This window comes from Talpa occidentalis, unplaced genomic scaffold (assembly GCF_014898055.3).
Source record: "Talpa occidentalis isolate TD23 unplaced genomic scaffold, MPIMG_talOcc4v2.1 talOcc4.10, whole genome shotgun sequence".
Lineage (NCBI taxonomy): Eukaryota > Metazoa > Chordata > Mammalia > Eulipotyphla > Talpidae > Talpa > Talpa occidentalis.
Window position 1 is genome coordinate 39,755,427 of NW_023600993.1, and position 25,701 is coordinate 39,781,127.

A 25,701-nucleotide genomic window follows, 5' to 3' on the forward strand; every position below is an offset into this window, starting at 1 on the left:
ACACATCTGGCCTATACCCCTGCTCTTGTATAAATAAAAAAAAATAAATCTTTAATTAAAAAAAAAGAAGTGGTAAACACACAAAAGAATAGTACTCAACTATAAAAAATGAAAAGAAAACTGAAAACTTGCTGTCTGTCACAACATGGGTAGAACTGGAGGGGATTATACTAAGTGAAATAAGTCAGATGGTCTCACTCATATATGAAATATTGAGAAACAAAACAAAGGGTCATACACAAATCAAAATAAATCCTAACAATCTGACTATAGAATTGAGGCTACCAGAGGAGGATGGGGAAGTTGGGAAACAAAACAGTGGAAAGGTCCAAAAGACTACAGTGGGGAAACATTGGTGCTTCAGTGGGAGCATGATGGGGTCATATATTTGAAAAGGTATCAGCCTATACCTCTAAAACATACATAGTGTTGTAAAACAATGTTACCTCAATAAAAAAATAATTAAAAAAAAGAAAGAAAGCAACCAGGCTACAAAAGTTAAAACTCAAGGACTGATGTTCTTTCAGACAACCATAAGCTAATAAAGGTCCTAACTTGCTTGCTGAAGACCATATAAATGTTTTATTGACCTGGACAGAGTCCATGTGAGGGGCAATTCACAAAGTCACTGCAGTTTCAATTGTACAAGTGGCTTAAACTATCTCCCCCACTGTTGAATGACAGGGTGAGGAGGAAAAGTTTAGGCCAAAATAATCATTTTCCCCCAACTTCATGAGTTCATTCATATCTGTGTCTCTGGCCTTTATTCCCAGGGTGATTTGGTCACGGTCTGCAGGCCACCCTACCCCTGTGCCTCCTGCACCTCAGCTCAGCTCTCTGAAGGAGACAAACTACAAAACAGACACCAGAAGGGAGGACTTAGCAAGGGAATCTTTTCCTCATTTTGTAGCAGTCCCTGAGAGCAAGAGATTACAAATTCAGTGGACATTCTCCTTCTTGTATCTCCACTCCTTGATCCAAAATTTTAGTCATAATCCCAATGTCTACTTACAGATGGAAAGTTGGCAGAAGTAAGCACAGTTTCTGTTTTTTTCCCCAGAGAAACACACATATGCACACACACACATACATACGTGGCAAAACAGATGCTAGATATTATTATTTCCTCACTATAATTTGCAAATTCTCTTCAGTGAGTATGCATGTATTTCACAACTGATAAAAATCATAACCATCATCTAAACATTTGTTTCTCTTCTCTCCCACTGCTTTCTCACAGAAGTCTGCAATACTTTTAACTCAGCTGCATCTTATAAAGCAACAAACAAGAACAAAACCTAGAACAGGGAAGTTTAAGAGCAAGTAGCAGGAAAAAAATTTTTAATTGGTATAGTTATTGTTTTTAGAAGAGAAATGATTTAATAGAGGAACAAATAAAACCATCTTAGTCTCAAAAACCTATTTTGGGGTTACTATGAATCCAATAAGCACACAGAGACAAAATAAGAGACATTTAGGTGCTTGATCCACTTACAGCCCCAAAGTTTGATTTTGAAAAATACAAGCCAAGCTCTTTAAAACTGGCAACAGTTACGCAAATTAATGGTACGGATTACTATAATTACACTTTATAGATGTTCCATAGTAGCAAATCACAATAATAACAATAGTACCATCAACAAGTGTGTCATTTATTGTATGCTTTCTAGGGATCAGACAAGGGATTAAGTGCTTTTAATGTATGCATTAAAATTTAATCTCTTAGACTCGTCAAAGCAACCCAGTAATGGAGTATTTTCTTTTTTTTTTATCCCCATTTCATGGATGAAGAAACTAATTGTTTTTAATGCATAATCTCTTATAATCATCAAAGGCATACCCAATGGTGAGTACTTTTTTTAATCCCTATTTCATGAATGAATATACTGAGATTGACTAATTTGAGCAAAGAACAGCATTGAGACTCAAAATCAGTGCTATCTTAAATATGTTAAACCCAAAAGGTCTTAACATTATTGAAAACAGTTAAACTGGTTTCTATAATCAACATTTTGAGATAATCACCTTCTAGGGATGGACCAAAAATTTGATAATAACAGAAACTTACAAAAGAAAGCTTCAGAAATCTTATAATATTTGGAAAAGAACTACTGACTATATAACATCAATTACAAGACAGAATGACACCAAAGGAACTCACTGGAAAATCCTGATTCCCCACAGTAAGTAGAAATTCCATGATAGATTCTATTTGGAATCTATGTTTCTGAATTAAAAATCCACATTCTTTATTGCCCATGTATTTCATGATATCACATAAAGCAGATTATGTATTTGGGGAAAGTATGTATGTAAACTATAACTTCGTAGTCACACTAAGCATAAAAGTTTACAACTCTGAGCCATACCTTGGTCTTCATGAACTTGGAGTGACTTTTGTAAACCTCTATTTGTTTGATTTCTTCTTCGCGGTCCTCAGTGTTCAGCACACCATTGGCTTTTAACATCTGGATCTCATCCTCAAGATCCCTTATGTTTCGCTCCAATGAAGCGATTTTTGTGTCCTGGTGGTAAAAAAAAAAAAAAAAGAAAAAGAAAGAAAGAAAAGAATGAAAATTGCTTTTCATTATCATCAACACAGAATTTCAAAAAGCAGTTTTGGTAGAAATACTTTATAGTGAGATGTAGACCTGAATGCAGAACAATTTATTTTTTTCGGTTCTGAGGATAACTTGTCAGGTTAATTTTTAAGCTCACATTGCTTCTCGGCCTTTTGGCTAAGATCAAGTGTAATTTTTAAGCTCACAATAAGACCACATATCATTTCAATACAGAGAGTTACCTGGATGTTTATCTAATATCTGGGAATCAAACTACCAAAGCAACAGTGATAACAGGGACCAAAAAATGTAATTTAAAAAATCAAATTTAAGATTAAAAAAATCATTTAAGTAGAAAAATTCATCATTTCAGATACAGTTTACCAGGATATACTTTTGAGTCTACTGTAAACACAAAAGCGGTTTGTTCATGTGTATATTCTGTGACTGGTTTTATAAGGCATGCTTGGAATTTGACTCGGGGAGAGAAGGAAATTAAAATCTACTAATGGGGGTAAGGATTCTCATGTAAAATACAGGCATAAGTAAAACTAAATACTGAATCTTGACTTAGTATGACTGACATACTGAATGTTGAAAATTTATAGCAACTGGAAATAATATATCATCTTGTCATGATTTATTTGGCAAGCAGTCAACTCCCTGTGTGATAAAAAACATTACTAACTTGCAGGGCATTTCTAATCTATTGATTTACAGAGTCAAAAAAAAATAGAAATATTACACTCAAATGTGGGACAAAATGAGAAAAAAAAACAGAGAGAATATTAAAAAGAAAAACAAAATGACAAATTCAACACACAAGATTCATTAACTTTGTGATTATTATTAAAAGGAGGAAAATGAGGAGGTTCAACAACTGTGACTTGTGCTCTTACTATATTCCAATATCTGGGTATTCCACGTGCGAAGACACTTGTTCTCAGAAAGAAAATAAAGCAAAAAGAATAAATTTTTAAAAATCTGAAATTTGCAGGATTATTAAGGAATATGGCATTCTTTAGTATTTCATTTTCCTTTAAAAATAATGCTTACTGAATTTTCTCCAGTTATATAATACCCTTTAAAATCATAGAAAAATGGAGAAAATGCCCTCTAGCCTTACCACCAAGAGATAGCAATCATCAGTATTTTCATGCAGAGCCTGCAAGCCTTTTTCTATTTTAAATGAAATATCCATGCATCTTGTATACTGCCAGCTTAAGCGAGGGGAGTATTATCGACTGATGTTTTTTTGCCACCGAAATTTATATGCTGAATTAACCCCCCCCCCCCCCCCCGTTAATGTGATGATATTTGGAGATGAGGCCTCTGGGTGGTAATCAGAATAAGATGGAGTCATGAGGATGGGGCTTTCATGGTGGGATTAGTGCCCTCATATAGAAACAAAATTGTTTCTTTAACTTGGCTATTAAAAATAGCCTGGCAATGAACATAGGAACATATATCCCTTTGGATTAGTGTTTTTACATTCTTTAGGTAGATACTTAAAAGTCAATTTGCTAGATCCAATGGTAGATCTATTTTTAATGTATTGGAAAACCTCCACACTGTTTTCATAGGGCCTGGATCAGTCTACATTCCCACCAAAAGTATACAAAGGTTCCTTTCTCTCAACACCCTTGCCAACACTTGTTGTTTTTGGTCTTTTAGTTATGGGCCATTCTCACAGGTATGAGATGATATCTCATTGTGGTTTTTGATTTGCATTTCCCTGATGATAAGTGATGATGACCATTTTTTCCTGTGTCTGTTGCCATCTGTATGTCTTATTTGGACAAATGTCTATTTAGCCCTTCTATCCATTTTCTTATCAGGTTAGGATAGACAAAACAGTGAAACAGTCAAAACTAACAATAAATCCTAGAAATATAACTTCAGAATTGAGGCTACCAGAGGAGAATGAGGGGGTCAAGAAGCAAAATGGGGAGGAGGCCCCAATGGACTACGGTGAAGGATTATGGGTGCTTTGCTGTGGGTGTGGTGTGGTAACATCTCATCTCTTAAGAGATGAGAATCTATACCCCTAAATCATATACCATGCTACAATGTTGCCTCAATAAAAAGAAAGAAAGAAAAAACACCAGAGAGTTTGTTTTCTCTCTCTGTCTGCCATGGGAGAACACAGAAAGAACCAATTATTAGTCAGCCAGGAGGAAAGCTTTCAATAGAATCATACCATGCTGGCACACTGATCTCAGACTTCCAGTTCCCAAAACTCCAAAAAAATAAAACCTTGCTATTTAAGTCACCCAATACATGGTATTTTATTATAGCAACCTAAGTTGATCAATGTAGAGTGTTATACTTAGTAACTTATTTGACTCTCAAACTATTAGAACTCTACAGATAAAAAGAACAGCAATAACAAAAAGGCTATAGAAAATGAACTTCTAAAAGTTTATAAGAGCCTTCCTAAATAAATTATTCATTTTAAATCAACATTTTTTCTGACCATAAAATTTAAACATGCTCATTATAGAAACTTGAAAAGCTCTATAAGTAATAATGATTGTCCACATCACATCACCCAAATTTACCCACCAGTAACATTTTCATTTACCTCACGAAAGCCTTAAGGTGACATAATTACTTAGAAACATATAAAAAGACATATATCAATTAAAACTCCAATCAATAGGATGCAGATTTCCCCCCCAATATTTAGATACAAGTTGGTCATTGTGCTTTACAATTATCTAAGTACAACTTTTACCAGAATTTAGCTGTAAATTAAATGTGACAGGAGGACAACATCCCTGCTTTTCTGTTGTAAAACCTTCTGGTATATCAGACCCAAGACGAAAATGACCATATTTGAATTTATATGTATATATGTATGTGTGTATACACATATATACATACATGTACATATGTAATACATGTGTTTATATATGGGTGTGTGTATGCCACAGTATACTTTACAAATCTCACATCTTACACCTTAATTTTCTGACAACACCTGGTAGAATTTCAGATCTCCATCATGTAGATAAATGGAGAAAAAAACCCTCAGCTTTCTCTCAATCAGCTCCTGAGGGTTTAGCAATGACCATATCTGTCACATTCTAAATGGGTTAGGAGTTTTTCACTGGACTTCAAAAAAAAAATCACATGATTTCTTTAGCACATATTGCTAAAGAAAGAGCAAAAGTAAGGTGAGATAGCTTCTGAAAGCAAGAAAATCCTCTTTACCCATGTACATCTGAATTGAAATTTCACAACATGATGACACATAATTTGAAAACAATATTTTTAACTTTCACTAATTTTCTCATATTAACAAACACATTTCTTTTTTTTCTAAATGTCTCTTTTTCTTTATCTAGAGTTATGCCAAATAAATAAATGAAAAAAAGAAAAGAAAAGAAAAGGTTTATGCACTGTGGAAGTCATTTTAATAGAGTCTTTTTTCTCACTATTCATACATCTGTTCGTATATAAGAAGTCAGTTTTAAGGGCAACATTGTCTATGCTCATACCTGAAATCATGAGCATGGGGGAAAAAAAGTAGATGGGAATATATTAGGATCTGGAGAGAACAGATTCAAAATAGACACAGGTAAGTTATGTGGTCTACTGATCCTGCCCAGGAAGATTGCTGAATGAAAGAAAGGAATGAAGAAATATAAGCATGACAATTAAAGGCAGATGAAATAGTTGTCATGTTCATAGCCTCTCAGCTGCCTCAGTCTGAAGATTTCAGGAAGAAGAAATTTTATCTTTTTCTCTTTAAAAGATCTCTAAATCAAAGACAATGACTAAAACCATTTCAGGAGGACCGTGAAAGGAGACTACCTCTGAACCTTAAAGTGGCTGAATGAGGTGTAGAGATGTGGCCTTTCACAGTCACAGAGTGTACATGCTCCGTCACTTGTAGCACTGACCCACCACAGAAAAACTCAAGTTGTGATATCCTGAAAAGCAAAGTTTTAGAAGGTAGAGCATTCTCCAAAGAATTTTCTTTCTCATCATCTTTACATGCTATTTGTAACTGATATTTTAAAATAATTTATGTACTAATTTTCAAATATTCATCTTGATTATGTTTCATAAATAGCAAGCTCTCAATGCAGACAATCATGAGCCTTTCTTAGAGAAATGAGGAACATAGGATAGCTTCCCAAAATCCACCAAAATGCTATGCAAAAAGGAGATGGTGGGGTCAAATGAGTTTAATAAAAGCTTATTGGGGATTCCCAGTTCACATCTGCATTAAAATCTCTGAAAAGTCCTAGATAAAGTATTTATTTAATTTTATTTTCCTGGGTGATATTCATCTAGAAGTCAATTCTTGAAAAGAATGGACCCTAATGCTTATGTTAAGCTCAGAGTTATATACTAAAGTGGAGTTAAAACAATGATTTGGATTCTTCAAGGAAAAATTGCGATGATTATCCCAATTTTAAAAATCTGGGGCTTAAATATACAGATTACCTTGTCACTTTGTCATTCAAAAATGATTTACTGGAAGCTGCTCTGAGCCAAGAGCAGTGAAAGAATAGATGTGAACTCCCCATGCTTCTGGAACACACCACCTCATCTGTAAAGTGACATTTTTCAAATGGTCTTGAGATAGGACAAACATGAAACTCTTCTGTTTTCATATTCTATTTTTCCTATGGACTTTAAAATATGGGGTGGTTGACTTTCCATGGGGGAAAGCAGATGAAATGTGTTTGCTTCATTCCCAAAATCTGAATTCCCTCTTTCAATTATTTCTTTCCACATGGTCATAAAATAATGCTTAAAATTTTTATACACAAATTACAGATTATAACTATTACCTAAAGATTTATTTCTAAGACTATTTTACACCTATCATCCAAAAGATGCAAAATAGGTATTTGATGGGAAACTAATTAATAAACCACTTAAATTGAACCCTAGTGACCATTTACCCAATGGGTCAATCCTACCTATTCTAAAAACAATCACAAATAAGCACTCATGCATGAGGGCAGCAGTTAGGATGAAAGTCAGGTGAGAAAACTGAAATATAAGTTTACTTTATTTCTATGCTATTTTCATTTTCTTAAAATAGTTTCCATAATTTTTTAGACTATGTCTGCTATAGTTGATAGTAAACTTAGATACAATTGTTTCATTCATTCAGTCATTCATTTATTCAACAAATATATTGGTATGTTGAGCACCTTTTTTGGAATGTCACTTAGCCAGGTGTGTGAGACAACAGGTAGGTCTCAACAAGATTCATAGGCATTCATCCCTCTCTACTTGGAAGTATAGTCTAGATCCTTGTTATTTAATATGTGGTCTGCAGGCAAGTAGCAGCAACAGCATCTGAGAGTTCTTCACAAATACAGAATTTCAGATCCCAGCCCAGAATTACTAAATCTGAATTTGCATTTGCACAAGGTCCTCAGCTGACTTGGGTGTTCTAAGTGACTGCAAGTGTCAGTGTATAAAAAAGGACAAAAATGGCCAATGCAGAAGAGAGCAGAACTACTGGTCAAGTGCATTTAGAAAAACATGGGCCTACTCTCAAAAGCTGTCCAACTTGGCTTAAGTTTAAGCAAACCTGGGAGTAAACTTTCTGGAACATCTTTGCCAGTCAGAATGTCATCATTACACTTTTTGTGTTTGTCAAACATTATGTTCCCCTTAAACAGCAAGAAACAGATTTCAATTCCTCTCTAGGAACTGTGAACATTGAAATGGTGAGTGGGAGGAACATCAAAAAAGCAATATCATTTAGTCACAAAAAGTAATAATTATGTTATTGCTGAGTGTCACAATGTGCTTTCCTTTTGAATACAGTAAGAATTACTGGTTTCATTTTAATATCAGGCCAAGAAAGAAAATACAAGCAGTTTTTACAGAGCATGGAATGCATTGTGAGCACATATCGGTCTATGGACATTGATCAACAAACTTAGGGCCAATTTGGTTTAAAGAAGACGTGATTTAATGTTCAGGAAACATCCCTACATAATTATATTACACTTTATTTAGAATAAAATTCTAGACTATTATTACTGGATACCACAGAGGTTCCTGAAGGCTTAACTTTTAAAAATCAACTAGTTGTCATTGCAAACATAACTGAGCAGCCCTTGGTCTTAGGCTGAGTAACGCCCTCCCTTTGGAAGGATTTACTGTGTGGGATTAACCACGGTTATGTGAGCCCAAGTAAAACACTCCAGAAAGAAGTCAACTTGGGACTAGTACGTGTTAGGAGCAAAAATAAAAACTCATCTTCTTGGGTCTCATCAAACTATAGAACCATGATGACCTAGAATGGAAAATGACAAGGGACATGCTGTTCCTTGGTGGTGGTGGTGTTTTTTTTGTGTTTGTTCAGATGGTATCTAATTATTTATAGCAAAATGTACAAGCACAGAATCAGGTTGGACTAGGCCCAATTAAAAGCAATTAGGGTGTTTTGATGTTTGTTTTCATGATGTAATTTGCCTACCTTTGACTCATTCTTCATGAAGCCCATATCCTGGAAATGTGTATCCTTCCTGTCATCCTGTCCTTGAGCACATTACTAATGACCCACGGATAGAACATGTGTTTCTAGTGTTTTTTTTTTTTTAAGATTTATTTATTTATGCATACAAAAGCTGGGGTACAGGCCAGCGGTGTGGGGGGGTGAGAGGATTCACCAGAGACAGAGTGGGAAACAGAACAGGCAAATCGAGCGAAGTACACTGCTGAGGGGAACAGTGGGTGAGTCAGGAGAGGTCTGCTGCGCCATGTGGGCTGCAACCAGGCTGGGAATCGAACTGGTGCTGCAGTGGCTGCAGATAGCTTCACAGGTTGCATCTTAACCCTTACACTACCAGGCAGGTCCTGTTTCTAGTGGTTTTGTTGGACAATGTCACCTTTGAAGTTTTGGTCTTTGTGTGCAAGCCTGTTGTTGTTAATGGAATCAAGTCTAACAAAAAAAAAAAAACTGAAAATATAACAATTCAGCTGAACCTTAGAGTCACAAACCTGGATGCAAATCCTGGTTTAAGGTTTTTACACTGTTGGGCAAGATATTGAATCTCTCTGAAGTAAGACTATGCTAAAACACATTCATAAAATTACGGTGCAGTTTTTACAGTTTTTAATTTAAAAATTAATGTAATTATATAATGTATGCAAAGAACACATCATGGCACCTTTCCCAGGAAAGGGAAGCATTGTCATCATTATCATAGGTCAACAACAGTGTAGTAAGTCCTGCCGCATTCCCTAGTTTTCTTAAGTACAAAAGTAGGAGACAGAACTTCTATTTTTAATCTACCCTAAAAAGATGACCTTCCTTCCCAGTCGTAGCTGTAGCATACATCTATTAGTTTTATCTGCCTGCTCAGCTTCTTTCACTTTGGGGAACTATCTCCAAAGTGGTCTTCATGTGTGACCCTGCCCTGTACCAAGTATCATGGGTCCTCTGAATGCACTGATAGATCTAAGGGTAAACTCATGACCCCATCAAGGCCAGTCACAGTGCTTTTAGGGGATCGATATAAATATAGAGCCACTTCTGTTCAGAGTTTTTGTCTCTCCTTTTCTGAGACTGCAGATTACAACAAAGATACAAGTTTATGGCTGTTCATGACCTGTTCATGTTTTAAGAATCCATCTGAATGATCGGACCCTCATAATATTATCCGAACAGCTAGATACAGCTACCTCTTGAATCATGCACTTACCAGAATACCAAAATACAATAGCTGGATTTTGGCAACTTGTTACAAGAACAGTGAACAAATGATACTGTGAAAGACAGCACCAAAATATAGTTAGATATAATATTCTATAAGTTTACAGATAGAGAAGTCAACCATGCATAAGACGACCAAAGAAAGTCAAGAAATCTCCAGAGGCAGGAGCCTAGTATTGGGTTTGGAAATGGATCAGAATGGTTGTCATAAAGATGAAGTTCTTTCCAGTCAAAAGTAATGATACAAACAATGTCAGCAGTACTCTGCATAGTGTCTAGCACATAATATTTACTAAAAGTAAGTTGAAAGAATAAGAACAGTATGGAGTATGTATCAAAGAGGAGTAAGTATACAGGATTGATTAGGAGGTATAGTTCACTTTTAATTGGTGAAGAATTGGAATTAAAAGGGAGAAGGGGTTGAATGACAAATGGTCTGAGAATCAAGTTAATAGTTTGTCCTTGGGTCTGACTGGGAGTCATTCATAAACTGGTAAAAAAAAAAAAAAAGAAGCAATCAGAAGGTCTTTGGGCAGTTAATAATAAAAGCCAAAATGAAAGTTGAGAGAGCAGAGGTGATTGATCATCAGCCTAGTAGTGGTGGAAGAATTCTCAGACATGACTGAGAAATCAAGGAGAGAAAAAATAGTGAGATAATCACCAAAAGAAAGAGGGGTAAAATTTGGTGAAAATTATGAAAAAGTCACATGAAATAAGAAAGTGAAGTTTTAAGAAGGAAGGGGAGTCAAAGAAATGATTTGAAGAAACTAAAGACTAAAGAAAAAAAAGGACATCATTAATAATATAGGCCAGTATCAATGGAGTGTTATCACAGCTGGAGAGTCAACCTCCATGTTTTAAATCCTATAAAGTTAGGGATATTTGCTGAGTCATTCAACAACCAGCGCAGCACAGAGCAAGCACCACCCAAAGCAGACATCACCTGGAACACCGGAAACAGGTGTGGGAAGCTTCTGCAGGGCCAGGGATTATCTCTTTATTTGCTGGATTTGGGGGACCCCAGGCTAAGGACTGGGGTTTTGGGATAACTGTAGAAGTATTTCAATATTTTAACAACACAGCCTCAGCTTAGTATCAGTACTAAACAAAAAGCTGCTTCAATTAATAATCAGAGTTTTCTATATCCCCAGTACATGGAAAGGAGCAAAGACTAATCCAAAATCATTTCCATGTGTCTGTAACACAAACTGTTGCCAATTTGTGGACTAGGCAAATCAGAATTATCCAGGAAGTGAATTAAAACTACCCATGGCTTGGTCGATTCAAAGATGTTCCCTTTCAGGTTAACAGTAACACAAAAATATATCTTAATTGTATGTTCCTCAGGTTGGGGCTAAAAAAAAAAAAATACATCAAAATATTTTTTTTGCATACCTATGTTTTCTTCTCTGGTTATGTTGAAAATATAAATATATTCATATGGTCTAAATCTATACAACAGAATAGTACAGGACAGATGCAACCAATGTTTTTCTACTCCAGAATTTAACATGTTATTAATAACAACTAATATATATATATATATATATATAATATTACTAATGCAAGACTTGTGCTAGAAAAATTAATTTTATTTTTCCCTACAGCTCTATGAATTAAGTACTTATTTTACCCATTTTACAGGTCAGGAGACCTATAGGAGGTAAATAACGTCCCTAAGATTCTTCCTTTGATGAAATAACTTTCTAAGACCAAGGTGGAGCTACTGCTACCCAGGGTGCCACACAGCAAACCAAAACACAGATAACATTCATGTCCCTATAAAAGCTCTGCTTGACCCAAACACAGTGTATAGTCAGCCAACTCCCACAAGCCATCTATGGGCGCTAGACTTATTTCTTTGTTCTTTCTTGTCCCAAACAAAGTTGACTATATGGCCCTAGTTAATCAGATATTTTCTTTTCTTCCCAACCCCCCCACCCCCGCCACTTCTTTGTTCTTCATTCTTTATCCTATAAAAGCTTCCTGGCCTCTGACCCATTTTGTAGTTCTCCAAATGAGATTGTATACTTCATAAAGAATTAGAGAAAATTTGTATCACCTAAGTTGTCTTTGTAAATTTTTTTTTCTTTTAACACTTCTGTATAATCTTCCCTTGAATGGAACAGAGGACGCAATATGCACTTCAGGTAAAAGTGGCTTCAGAGAAAGTAAGACAGCTAGAAACTGGACTATTTTTGTCCTTTCTATCCCACAGTACTTTTAGCCTTTAAAGAAAAGGTTGGAGAGCAAGAAAAGTAGGTAGAAATTTTAGAAACTGATTCCTGATGACAGGGTAAGCTCTCCTGATGGATACAACCCCACCCTCCCAAAGGCTGGATTGGAAGTCATCTTTCACATATATTTGGACACAAAGAGGGTTTGCATTCCCAGAGATTCACAAAATACTACTGTGCAAAATAGTGAGTGCATTTCAGGGAGTCATAAAAAGATGAACATATGACCCGTCTATTCTCTTCCAAAGCTCCACAGTAAAAGAATGAGTGAAGACGCTCCCCTACTGGCCCTCCAGCAAACTGAACTTGATCTTTCCATTTCTTTTAACCCATGCCCATTACGCCCCCAACAGCCCTGGTTTGGGACCTAATTCATAGGATCTCTAAAACATACCACAAATCCTTCTAAGCTCAACCAGTTTGTCTCATGGAAAAAGCAACAGGCTGCAGAGGAATTCAGGCTACCCCAAGTTACCAGTGTGGCCTGATGGATGTGGAAACTGGACCATGCCTCAGGGATGAGGCATGTGATGGCTGGTACACTGTCATTATTGAAACTTGAAAGGGGAAGTTCACGAGGCCTGTGGTTGACTTCTCAACCCTGTTGGCCAGAGCATACGCCAATAAGGAAATTGCAATCCCTAAATAAACAATAGGCTGGGAACCTGAGCACCAGAAAGGGATAGGGCAAAGGCTGCTGGCTGAGGCAGGGCTGGCCAAGATGAAGCAAACAAAGCAAAAATTTAAACTTTGCAAGAATGTCATGTCAACTCAGACTCCCCAGGCAGGCCCTCCAAAAGTCCAATGGCCAGTCACCATGCTTCCAAACTTGATAGACTCTTCGAAGCTGGACAGTTAGTCCAAACCCATCATTTGCCAAATGAGACTAGTGAGAGACAGAGAGGCATGTAACTTGCCAAAGATCCACAAATCATGAAGCTAAGTTCCTAGGTCATTTATCACTCCACAGGCCAACTGGGACTTACAATTTTTTTTTTTCTCCACTGGTTTCTCCTTTCAAAGATGCTTTTAAAGTCTTTCCACATGTGAACTGTGTGTGTATTCAGAGCTAACACTCTCCTGAAGTAAACTTGTTAAATTACTTCTTTCTGGTGGCCCTTGCTCAAATATACCACCACCTTTTTACAGGTGAAAGTCAATTTCCAGACTGAAAGGCAAGGATTAAGAAAGCAAAGGAGGGGCCTCCCTGGTGGCGCAAGGGGTTGTCTCGGCACCATGAAGCTATCACCAGCCGTGCAGCAGAAATTCTATCCAGGCCAGGGAGGCAACCCACATGGCGCAGCAGAACCTCTCCCAACTCACCCGCTGCTCCCCTCAGCAGTGCATTTCAGTTGATCTGCCTGTTCTGTTCCCCACTCTGTCTCTGGTGGATACTCTCACCGCCCCCACCTCTGAACTATACCCCGGTTCTTGGATACATAAATAAAATAAATCTTAAGAGAGAGAGAGAGAGAGAGAGAGAGAAAGCAAAGGATACCTTATGAATCTATTGTGTGCCAGAATTTCTCAGACCTTTCCCAAGTCTTAACATATTTCATTCCCACCACAGCCCATCCACACTGGTATCATGGTCCCATCTCCCAGACAGAAAAGCCGGAGCTCAAGGAACAATGAGTGCAGAGCCAAATTCTCAATTTCCATAAATAATCTAATTTTTCCCCTGTGAAGCCTCTTCAGTTTAGCAAAAAAAGAAAAGAAAAAATGTACATCTTTAAATATTTTTATAGATGATTTTTCTTCATAAACGTATTGTTTTTCCTAAATAATAATTCCTACTCATTCCTCTGTCATGAAAGTGCATTACTAAAAACATAAAAATTTGGGGGCAGGGGAGAAGAGGTAAAAAACCCTTTACAATTTTCCCATCCTGAATTAGTGTCAATATTTTGGCACTGTTTTCTCCAAGCTTTTATTTCATATTGATTAATATAAACTCTTTATGTATTAAATATATTAAGTCTCTAGTTACTATAAACCTTAGAAATATATCAAATAGTTGGTTGTTTTATAGTTCTGTTTTAATTTTAAATAATCATTTATTAATCCTTTCCTTTGTCATATCTCTATTTTTGGTTTCACTTTTATTGCTATATAATATACATATCATAATATTCACCCTTTTAAAGCATGCAACTCAATGGTTTGTACAACCATCAGCACTAAAATAACCCTGCAACCGTTATCAGTCACTCCTTTTTCTCCTCTTCCCCTAGCTCCTAACCACTAATCTGCTTTCTCTCACTATCAATGTGCCTGTGTTGGACATTGCATATTAATGGAATCAAATAATATGTGGTTTTTTGCAACTGAGTTCTTTTACTTAGCATAAGACCTATGAAGGTCATCCATGTTATAGAGTGTGTCAGTACTTCATTTTTTTATTGCAAAATAATATTAGACTATAATGACATAATATATCTTCTTTATTCACACAAGATAATGGTCATTTGGGTTGTTTTAGCTTTGGGGCCATTATTAATAACAGTGATATGAACATTTGGGTACAGGTTTTTGTGTGTACATATGTTTCCAGTTTGATGGGTATACACCTATGAGTAGAATGGCTGGGTCATACAGTCACCCTCTATTTAATATTTTGAGGATTTGTCAAATGGTTTTCCAAAAAGAACTGAAATATTTTATAGCCCCACCATCAACATAAGAGGATTTCAGTTTTTCCACATCTTCCATAACACTTGCTATTATTTGTCTTCTTTATTTTAGTCATCCCAACTGGGGATAAGTTAAATCTAATTGTGGTTTTGATTTGCATTTCCTTAATGACAAAACATGTTGGACATCTTTTAATGTCCTTACTGGCCATGTGTATGTCTTCTTTGGAGAAAAGCTTATTCCAATCCTTTACCCAACTTTAATAGGATTATTTGTCTTTCTGTTGTTGAATTGTTCTTATTTTTAAATGAGTTTTTAAATTAGAGTACATTATACATAAGAAAGCAGTCAAATCATAGGTTTTCAGCAGATGAATTAGGGTAAAGTGAACACATCTGGGCACATGTTAATGTACTCATGAAATAGAATATCACTTGTACTCCAGAAGTTTCATTCATTGGCCTTCCCAAGCTCCGCACCCTCTCTCCTACTCCATATTAACCACCAGACAGATATCTATCAACACTGATTACTTCTGCCCATTTTGGGAATACATAAAAAGAATCATATTTTATGTTCTTTAGTGTCTGGCTTCTTTCCACATTGTTTTGGTGATATTCAATTTTGTTGTTAGATGATGCAATGGATTAGTTCTTCTCATTACTACATAGCATTTGGTTGTATCCCACTATTTATTGATCTATTCCACAGTTGACAGCTTTTCATTGTTTTGAATAATTGACTATTCCACATGTAGTTATGTTTTATGTCTCCTATTTAAATTAGGTGTTATACAACAATTGTTAGATTTGCTCCCAGGTAAATTGGGTATTTTAATACCACTGTAAGTGGAATGGTTTTCTAAATTTCATTTTATAATTGCTTTTTACTGATATATAAGAATATGATTCATTTTTAAGTACTGATCAGTTAGCTGATCACTCACCACCCAAGTACACAAAATCCTCAAACAGTCCATAGGGCCCCCTTTCTTTAATATATGACCATTCAGATATTCTTTTTCTTTTCATGCAGTTTTAACAAGTTGTATTTTTTAAAAAATATGTAAAATTTCAACTTTATTATCATACTGTTATTAATAAAATTTTCTCTTATTTTTAATATCAATAATTGATGCTCCACCTTCATCCTGACATTGGTTATTTGTGTGCTGTCTCTATTTTTCTCAGTGATTCCAACCACGATTTGTCATTCTTGTAATCTCTCCAAAGAATCAGCTTTGGCTCTATGTTTTCTGTCTCATTAATCTCAGTTTTTATCTATATTATGTCTTACCTCCTACTTCCTTATAGTTTAATTTGATCTTCCATTGCTTTAACTTTAAAAGTCTTCTCTCAACCAAACTGAATGATTTGCTCTTCCCCAAACATGCCTCAAACTTTCCAGCCTCCTTGCCTTTCCTCATACAGTTGCCCTTTTTTATCAATCATCCCTCTCCCTTTATCAAAACCATGCCAATTTCCAAGACCCCCCTCAAATACTACCTCCTCCAAGGGGCACTCCCTGCCCTTCTCTGATTTGACATCCTCTGAACCCCTATCGCCTCTTCTGCCATGCTTAGTCACTAATTGGATCTTAGCTTAAGTATTTCCTTCCATTCGCCCATTAAAGACTTAGTGCTCAATTTTTCTGGTACTATGCACAAAATAGTTGGTTAATAAATATTGGTAATTGTGATTCAGCTTCAGGATTACAACAAGATTTGTCAACTAGTAACTCAAACATTTAATGTCATATACATCATAAGAAGAGTTTGGTCAGGGCCTCTCTGGTGGTGCAGTGGGCTGAGCACAGAGCTGTGAAGCTGTCCACAGCCTCTCCAGCACGAATTCAATCCCCGGCCAGGAAGCAACCCACATGGCACAGCAGACCTCTCCTGACTTGCCAGCTTCTCCCCTCAGCAGTGTACTTAGGTTGATCTGCCTGTTCTGTTCCCCACTCTGTCTCTGGTGAATCCTCTTCCCCCACCCCTATCTCTGGCTTGTACCCCAGCTCTTGTATGCATAATAAATAAATCTTTAAAAAAAAAGAAGAAGAAAAGCTTGGTCAAAAAAGGAAAGAAGCTTCATCTTTCCTTTTTTTAAAATTCTTTCTTGCTTCTAAATGACAACCATATATCATCTAGAACTAACATTTAACTTGACATTTTGCTTTTCTGGCTATCATATAAAACCCACATTTCCCCCCTTACTTAAAGAAAATAGTTAAATGGGAAAAAGTTTTTTTTTTAAGTTGAAATATGAGAAGATGAAGAAATTTCTCAAGAAAAAAAGTTAGCAAAATGATCATTTCTGGCATCCTAAATGGACAGTGCTCATCAAAAACACAGGGTTTTGCAAGTTTGAATGAGTTGGATCCTTCTGGAGTATAAAGACTTCAACAGAAGGCTTAAAACTTTGGGGAGGGATGGAAACAGGGTAGATGTTGACAGTAGGGGTATATATTTGGAGCTGTATTAGAGGATTAATTAAATATACACATAAAAAGGATAAATCTTGCCTTATAACACAAAAACACCAAATAGACCTCTCAGCTCTCATGAGTTGCCTCAATCTGTTCTATGCATAATTTCCAAAATGAGCATAGAAAAGAAAACAAATTGAATCTATAGGCTTTCTTCAGTAAAAGTGAAATTGAAAGGTAGAGACTCAAATTTGGAGGAGAAACCTGTTTTAGATTTCATCTGCCCACCAACAAACTTAAGAACACTAGGAAGGTTGTTTTTCCTCTCTAAACCATCGCTTTCTCATCTATGAAATGGGACTAATTATGCTTATTCACAGATCAGGTGCCTGCAACTGGCTCCCCATGGGTGGTAGTGGTGTTAGGCTGTAGGTTGTCACTAGTGGTGGTGGGGGTGGTGGTGTTTTTTATCTTATTGTTATTCTTTTCAATAGCCATAAAAGAACCAGGGACATTCTCCATCATAAAGGTGTGACTAGAAAAACTAGACTTGACACAAGTTTCCTATGAGCTCATCATCCTTGGAAAAGAAATAATTGTAAGTAGCATGCTGTGTTCAGTCCCAAACAAGAAATAGTCTAAAGATGAATGAAATAAATGTAGGTAGAACCTAGAGCCAAAGAAAACATTGCAGCCACTTCATGGGGTTCTGAACTAGATCCCAGGACTCAAATGAAGTTCTCACTGGGAATTGGGATGCATTCAATGGTCTAGATTTTAGATTCGAAATCTTTCCCTTCCTAACTGTGTTTCCTTAGGAAAAGTTGCCAAGTAGTAAGTAGCTCTGGCTTCTCAAAGTTCCAGTGCATTTCTTTCATTCCTGTTAGAACTGAACTGGCTGAATTTGACCAAACATCAAGATAGCTTTTAAAGGAAACTTAAGCCAACTGAAGAGCAGGTCAACCATCCAGAAGAACAGTAGTCATTTGCTTGAGCACAAAGACAAGGTTGGATCTTTTGTTTTAATAACAAATGATCATCTTCATAACTGGAGTTTAGTACCTGAATGCAAAGCCATATTCTTTCATCAACAGTACAACTACTAGCTAGCGATTTAACTAAGCTCTGTCTTGAACTGCTTACTAATAAGTTCCCATTGAAAATCCTGGTTGCAGGGGAGACCTCTCTGGTGGCACAAGGGGTTAAGCACAACACTATGAAGCTACCTGTAGCCACTGCAGCACGAGTTCGATCCCAGGCTGGCCAGGGAGACACCCACATGGCGCAGCAGACTTCTCCTGGCTCGCCCACTGCTCCCCTCAGCATTGTATTTCAGTCAGTCTGCCAGTTCCCCATTCTGTCTCCGATGAATCCTCTCAACCCCCTGCACCTCTGGCCTGTACCCCAGTTCTTGTATGCATAAATAAATAATCTTTTAAAAAAAGGAAAATCCTATCGGGAAAAAATGTTACTCAAGAAGAACCACTCACGACACACAAGTGTCCTGAAATGGTCATGTGATTGGAAAGCTAAACACTCACAATCCTCACTTCAGAGGTCATGGAAATACTGTCACATGGAGACATTATGTACCTAGCTTCTCAATCTACTTTAAAGAACAAATTCGCCAGATAAAGTACCTTTCTGTAACTTTTACTAAATCCCCTGGGGCCTCCCCTGGTGGCACAAGCGATTGAGCACAGTGCTGTGAAGCTGTCCGCAGCCTCTGCAGCCCCGGTTCAATCCCGGCCAGCCTGAGAGCGTCCCAAATGGTGAAGCAGACCTCTCCTGTTTCACCCGCTGCTCCCCTCAGCAGTGTATTTCATCAGTCTGCCTGTTCTGTTCCCCACTCTGTCTCTGGTGAATCCTTTCACCCTCCCACACATCTGGTCTGTACCCCAGTTCTTGTATAAATAAATAAATAAATCTTTAAAAATAAATAAATAAATCCCTTATGTAACCTATGTACATTCCATCTGCTGAATTCAGTGCTAACTGAGTTTGTTTTCTTGATGGCGTATTGTTTAATCTATTTAGAAAATGAGAAATTGGAACTCATGCATTTTCTTTTCAGCCAGGGCTCCCAAGATGCTCCATCTCAGTAACTGCCACTATTTTTAGAATTGGTTGGGATTTTCATTGTTTTAAGATGCAACTTCCTCCCTGTTTCATCCTTTTGTGATTATTAGAGCTGCTGCAGTTATCTTGCTCAGACAGGAAGAAAGAAATTATCTGAAAATGGAGCTCAGATGAAGGAAGCCAATGTAAGAGAGGGAATAGGAGAAAATGGGATCTGTTAACATCTTTTGAGCCCCTAGATCAAGCTGTACCTGAAGCAACACTCCAGTGTTTTTCAGTTAAGTTAACCAATACATTTTCTTTTAGCTTTGGTGACTTCAAATTATACTTTAATTAATTTAAAGGTTTTAACTAGCAAAAAGAACAATTTTTGAGATCAATTGACAAATACTTTCATTACAATTTAGTGGGCACAGCTATATGAACGAGCTAAAGAAAGTGAAACTTTCAAATACCATATTTACGGCATGTCTAGTTTATAACAAAAGCAGATTAAAAACATATCCTTTCAGAGGAGTTAACATTAAAGAATAAAAGGAGGGCAAGCCTTTCAACTGCCATTTTTATTGACAGTTTTCCATAAAAGTAGAAAAGGAGTTTAGTGAAGAATCTTTACACACAAAAGCAAGAAAAGGAGGAGCATCACACCATCTATGAGAAAACTAAATTTTCTGAGAAACACACATACACTAAACGCAACCCTAGAACATATCTACCAGACCAAATCAGAATCAAAATTAAAACTTGGAGCTTCCTGCAAGAAGATAAATCACAAATAGCTTCACTCACTTGGTTTCCTTTTATTATCATGCAGATGTCTCCATCTCTAGTTCCCCAGCTCAATAGGTTGACAGTAGATGTGAAGGCTACTACAGAATTGCCTGCCACTGTGATATGGGCAAATGGCCCTCCCCAACACTTGCCCTACAGAAACAAATTTTCACAACTCCACAAGTCCAGAGCAGCACACAGAGGTCTACTAGAACTATCAGACTGTGATTATAAAAGCACTTGAATTGGGGCAGGATTTCACAGACTTTTCACAGCAAATGCTTTCTCAAGTAAATGCAAAGTATATTTGTGGAGAAGATAAGGGGTCAGAAGTTCACCCTTCCTTTTACGAAGTAAAGGGCAAAGAACAAATAGAGATGATTTCCAAACCCTTAACTCATGTCACTTCCCTGAAATTATAGGTCCAATTTACTCTGGGAAAGCTCCTTTTAACTTTAGATTTTGCCAACGCACAAGATGACACAGACGTTTACCCAAAGTTGTTTAAGTTAAAACACAATGGTGTTTCAAGTTCCACCCACAAGAGGTTTAAGGGTCAGTTCTACTTGATAGTCAATCTCTATGACTTGTAAAATCTAGGTTTCCAATATTCCCTCCTAATTCACAGGGATGTAATGAACAAGCTCACAGGAGATCACAGTCACTATCACAAGCTACATATATGGCTGAGAAGATGACCCTCTACCAGCTGCCTCTATAACTCAATTTATGCCTATTGAATAGAGATGGTAATGGGACTCAGACTTTGCCCTGACAAACAGAAGGCAATGCTTTGTAAATTACCAAGCATCCAAGAGACAACAGAAAAATTCCAGACTTGATTCCCTAGCAAATGTCATTGATGATTGATGACTGATCATCATTTGCCCTAAAAACATGTTCTCGTATAAATCAGCATCATTGGATCCATTTAAGAAAAACTCTAGACTCAATTTACTCATACTATATACAAGTGAATTATCTCTAAAAATCCTGTTTTTATACCTTCCTGTGTAGATAGCTTAAAGCAAGTGCTTTTATTTATGATTTTGTTGTCTAATAAAACAGATGATGCTAGTAGTAGGCAGCTAGAGTCAAACATGGTATCTACTGACAAAAGTCACAGAAAAGTATTGTCTTTGTATAGAGGCCTGTACCAGGAATATGCTCACTGCACTGTAAGAGATACCATTTTTGATTTCTTTGAAGACTTAGATACTCAGTCTTTTTCAAACAATGATAGTTTGGAGCTAGATATATATACATCTTATTTTCCGTTACTAATTATACTAGGAACAGGGGAGATAGGTGTAGAGCCAGATGGAAGGGGGACTGAATGACTATCTCCAAAATAAAATAAAATAAAATAAAACTGTTCATCATGTTTGTCCCTTTTTATTTTAAAGCTTTAATCAAGTTTCAAGTTTGGTGCAAATATGAATTTCTGAATCACTCCCCACCAAGTGTAGAATGATAAGTTTGTTTTCAAAAGAAAATAAAATTACATAAATTCAAGACCATTCATTAGCCAGGATTAACATTTATTTTTTAATCCAATTGGTATCTGGTCCTTTGATGATATTTTTACACCAATTTGCTGCAAATGCATGACTCATGTAACCTCATTGTGGAACATAAAATCTTAAAGCAAAAGTTATATGTTGTTTCCACAAAAATCCACTTGGATAAAGACATTGTCATTGACTACAAAAAAATATCCAAGTCAGATTTGTACATGCCAAGAATTCAATAACTCATATTAGTTTTTTTTTCCCCAAATGTAGGAATTGTTTTTGGCAGACAATTCAAAATCATGTGGTGGAAGAAAGGGGAAAAAATCATCTATCAGCATGCTTCAGAGTTCTCAGATGCTGATGGTCACCAGCAAACTCTTAAGTATTAACTCAAGCACAGAATTACAGACAGCAAACACTGTCATTATAATTTTTTAATGGGACAATTTAAATCAAGAATTATTTATTCTTACAGTAAATACTATTTGCTTCCTTCTGGCAAAATATGGGAGTAAAAAGACTTCAAATTTCTAAATACTGACCATGCAACTGGGTTTCATTTAGATCTGTTTCCTAACCATAGGTCATGACTTAGTCATCATCATTTACTTCATTATTCTTTAAATACCCAAATCCAGCCAGGAGGATCTTTGAATACTTTCTATAGCATATCTCTATGTTTCCACAGCAAAATGGGATAGCCTGTGAATATTGAGGAAATTATTATCACCTCCAAATTTAACTAAGAAAAAAATTGGAGTTGTGAGAAAGCATTAGCATTATTATTCCTTGAAAAGTGAATTTTGCTGACAGCATAATTTTAATTATTTAACAACTCCATTGCACATAAAATAACTTCTCTGCCAAATCTTAGTTTCTCAAAGATGTCTTTTCTTTGTAGTATGAATGGGAAGAAAAAAAGAATTATTCCAGCTTTAGAAATGTACTTTTAAAGCACATACAAAACCTCCCTTATGGTTGAAAGCATTGGCCATGCTCTGAAAACGAACCCAGCTTCTTTCAGCCAAAGGACACTTGAGCCCTTTATTGTTTTGCCCGGAAAAGGCATCCTAATTAAAGGGCCAATAAATTAAATGTACCCAGGCAGGCTAAAAGATTCAGAAGAAAAGCACCCACTAGGGTGCCTAGAGAAAAACACAAGGTTCATTTTCCATGTTTATGTTAGTCACCATCAAGTTAGAACAAACTCCAGAGGCACAGCTGTTTCTGACAAATGTGACCAGCTCCTACCTTCATTTCAATGACAGTCTGGAGAGCCTTCGTCTTGGCTGGCTCCGGCTGAAGTTGGCTTCTTCGGTGCAATTCCTGGGGAGGAACACGATAGAAATAAGCCTGACGGTTCATCTTCTGTTACACCATGACCTTCATACAAGCACCACACAGCCCACTGGCTCCAGGTTCACCGTGCACAGACATAAACAAGCCACAGGTGCCTCTTCCCCCGTTCTCTTTAGCATCCCTCCTGCCTGGAGCCTGCGTTCCCGTGAAAAGCTCCTGGCACATGCGCTATTTCTGAAACTTCCATCAATAATTAATGTCAACTGTGACAAAGCCAGCTAGTAATCATAATCCAAATACTGTTCAACACTGGGGCTGCTGCCCAGCCATCAAATCATAATTTACTAAATTACATTACTCTGTGCCCCCAATACAAACACAGCAAAGAAACGGAGGAAAGAAAATGACTAAGGTGGTTGGAAATTCGCTGCACGCATGGCATTTTGCTACTGAAGAAGGTTTGAAATGAGCAATTTCAAACCTTTTCAGTACAACTGTGTCACTTTGGGGAGTGAGATGATCTGATGAAACCCTGTGAATCTCTTGCTTCCTAATTTACAGTTTCGGTCCCCGTTCAAAGTCACATCTGTGGGTGATATATTTATGCACTCATGATTCCAAGAAATTAAAATTGGCACTAATATCAACAGTGTTACAGGGGAGACAAAAAAGGCTCAAGCCAGATGTAGATCCAGCACTTCTGGAAAATGATGAACATTTCCTTAGGTCAAAAGCAAACAACATAATTACAATTTTAAGCTTGACGATTTGCTTTTTGCATGGCTTCTCTCAAAAGAACAGTTCTGTCAAGACTTTGAAGATTGTTGTGGCAGAAGAGAAGAGATGCAGTTAAAGTATATTCAGTTCAAGCTTTGCTTTTCGCAGTAATTATCAGCACTTTTATGAAAGTAACTAATGACAGGAGTAAACAAAATTATTGACACACGTCCATGGTATGATACAATCACCTATGGAATAATGTCATCACAGCGTGTTTCGACTTCCAAAACAATCATTTTAAGTCAAATGGATTAGTTCTAGACCTTTACAATTCACAGGGTCACAAACATTTAGTTTTTTAAAACATGACATTGAAGAAGAGGCTCACCATGGTTTCTAGTTTTTTCCATGTAATGGCATTAAAAATCAACTCCAAAAATCAAATTCAACAGGCAACTATAAACCAGAGACATTCTGCAGGGGGCGAGGAGGGAGCTGGATCAAAACAGGGGTGGGATTAGCACAGGGACTATGGTGATGGTACATGGGTGAATTGGTGGTGGGAATTTCACGGAGGCTATACCCAAGATGATAAAGCATACATTGCATGAAAATGAAGAATGACGTAAAAAATATATAAAATTAAACAATTTAAATCCAAATAAAAAAAAAAAGAAAAGCAACTCCTCCACCTTACCATCTATTCTCATCATCACCATTTCCTATGAGATAGAACATAGTAATGTGAAAATTATCCGAAAGGAATCCACAATGAAAAATAGTACTTCCCAAGACAAGAGAACTGATGACCTTTGCCCACATCCTATCATTTTGTTCTTATTCACCAGCATCTCAAGAAGACTAGGTCATGTTCCAGACACCATGGTGCATCTCTCCAGGAACCAACACTGGAGAATCACCCTACTTTCTGAACTATAATGATAGAGGTTTGAAGAAGCATGTTGTCTTCTCAGTCATCACTGAGAACAGATCAGCAAACCTGTGCAAAACTACTTTTCAACTTCCAATGTGAGAAAAATTAGAATTCCTCTAAAAATTTGAGAAAAATTAAATTAGTGCATCCTAATTATTGAAAGTGGTCTCACATGGGCTAGAATATTTTTTTACTCTAATATATATCTGGAAGGGATGGAGTCAAGTATTGCTGAACCTATTTAATAATAGAGGAAAAGGAAGAGATCCTGTGCGCTTTTGGAGGGCTTGGACTACAATGAGCTGGCAACACTAATCATTTTTAGGCTCCATGGAGATGGGAGATGACCTCAAAAGCAACTGTCTTTGCTACGTATCTAAAATGTCCTTTGCATTAGCTGGTTCTTTCAAGCCTCACCACTACTCTGTAAGGAGCAGGACCTGCATGGTGATTACAGGGGCGGCTGTCAAACATTGAAAAACCAGTGACCACCAGGACAAGATTAAGCAACTTAGGTGGCAGCATTGAATGTGTTGTTTGAAGAGACATGTAATTCTATGGCATTTCTACCATATGGACAAGATAGATACAATAGCCCCCAAAATATAGACAGTAGTAAAGTGTACCGAAAACTTAGGAAATTGTAGTTCTTAATATAATTTCTTTAATTGTGAGTTTGTATATCTACTTGATATACAATATTCGACTTTCTTGGGCCAGTACAATTTTGTTTCAGCACACCATTGGGTGAGTCACATAAAGACTCTGACTTAAAAAAAAAAAAAAAAAAAAACTACTTAGTCCTTTACATTACTGCCAAGATTGAGGG

General features: G+C 36.7%; 1 protein-coding gene across 4 annotated transcripts in view; it reads right to left on the reverse strand.

The window, feature by feature from the left end:
- ERC2 (ELKS/RAB6-interacting/CAST family member 2) overlaps positions 1-25,701 on the reverse strand; it is an 847,094-nt gene that overhangs the window by 593,055 nt on the left and 228,338 nt on the right. For all 4 annotated transcript variants that reach the window (XM_054694730.1, XM_037501575.2, XM_054694735.1 and 1 more), the window contains exons 4-5: positions 23,171-23,245; positions 2,370-2,525 (exon numbers count right to left, since the gene is read on the reverse strand). In XM_054694730.1, coding sequence (XP_054550705.1) covers positions 2,370-2,525; positions 23,171-23,245 — 231 coding nt within the window. The remainder of the gene's footprint in view (positions 1-2,369; positions 2,526-23,170; positions 23,246-25,701) is intronic.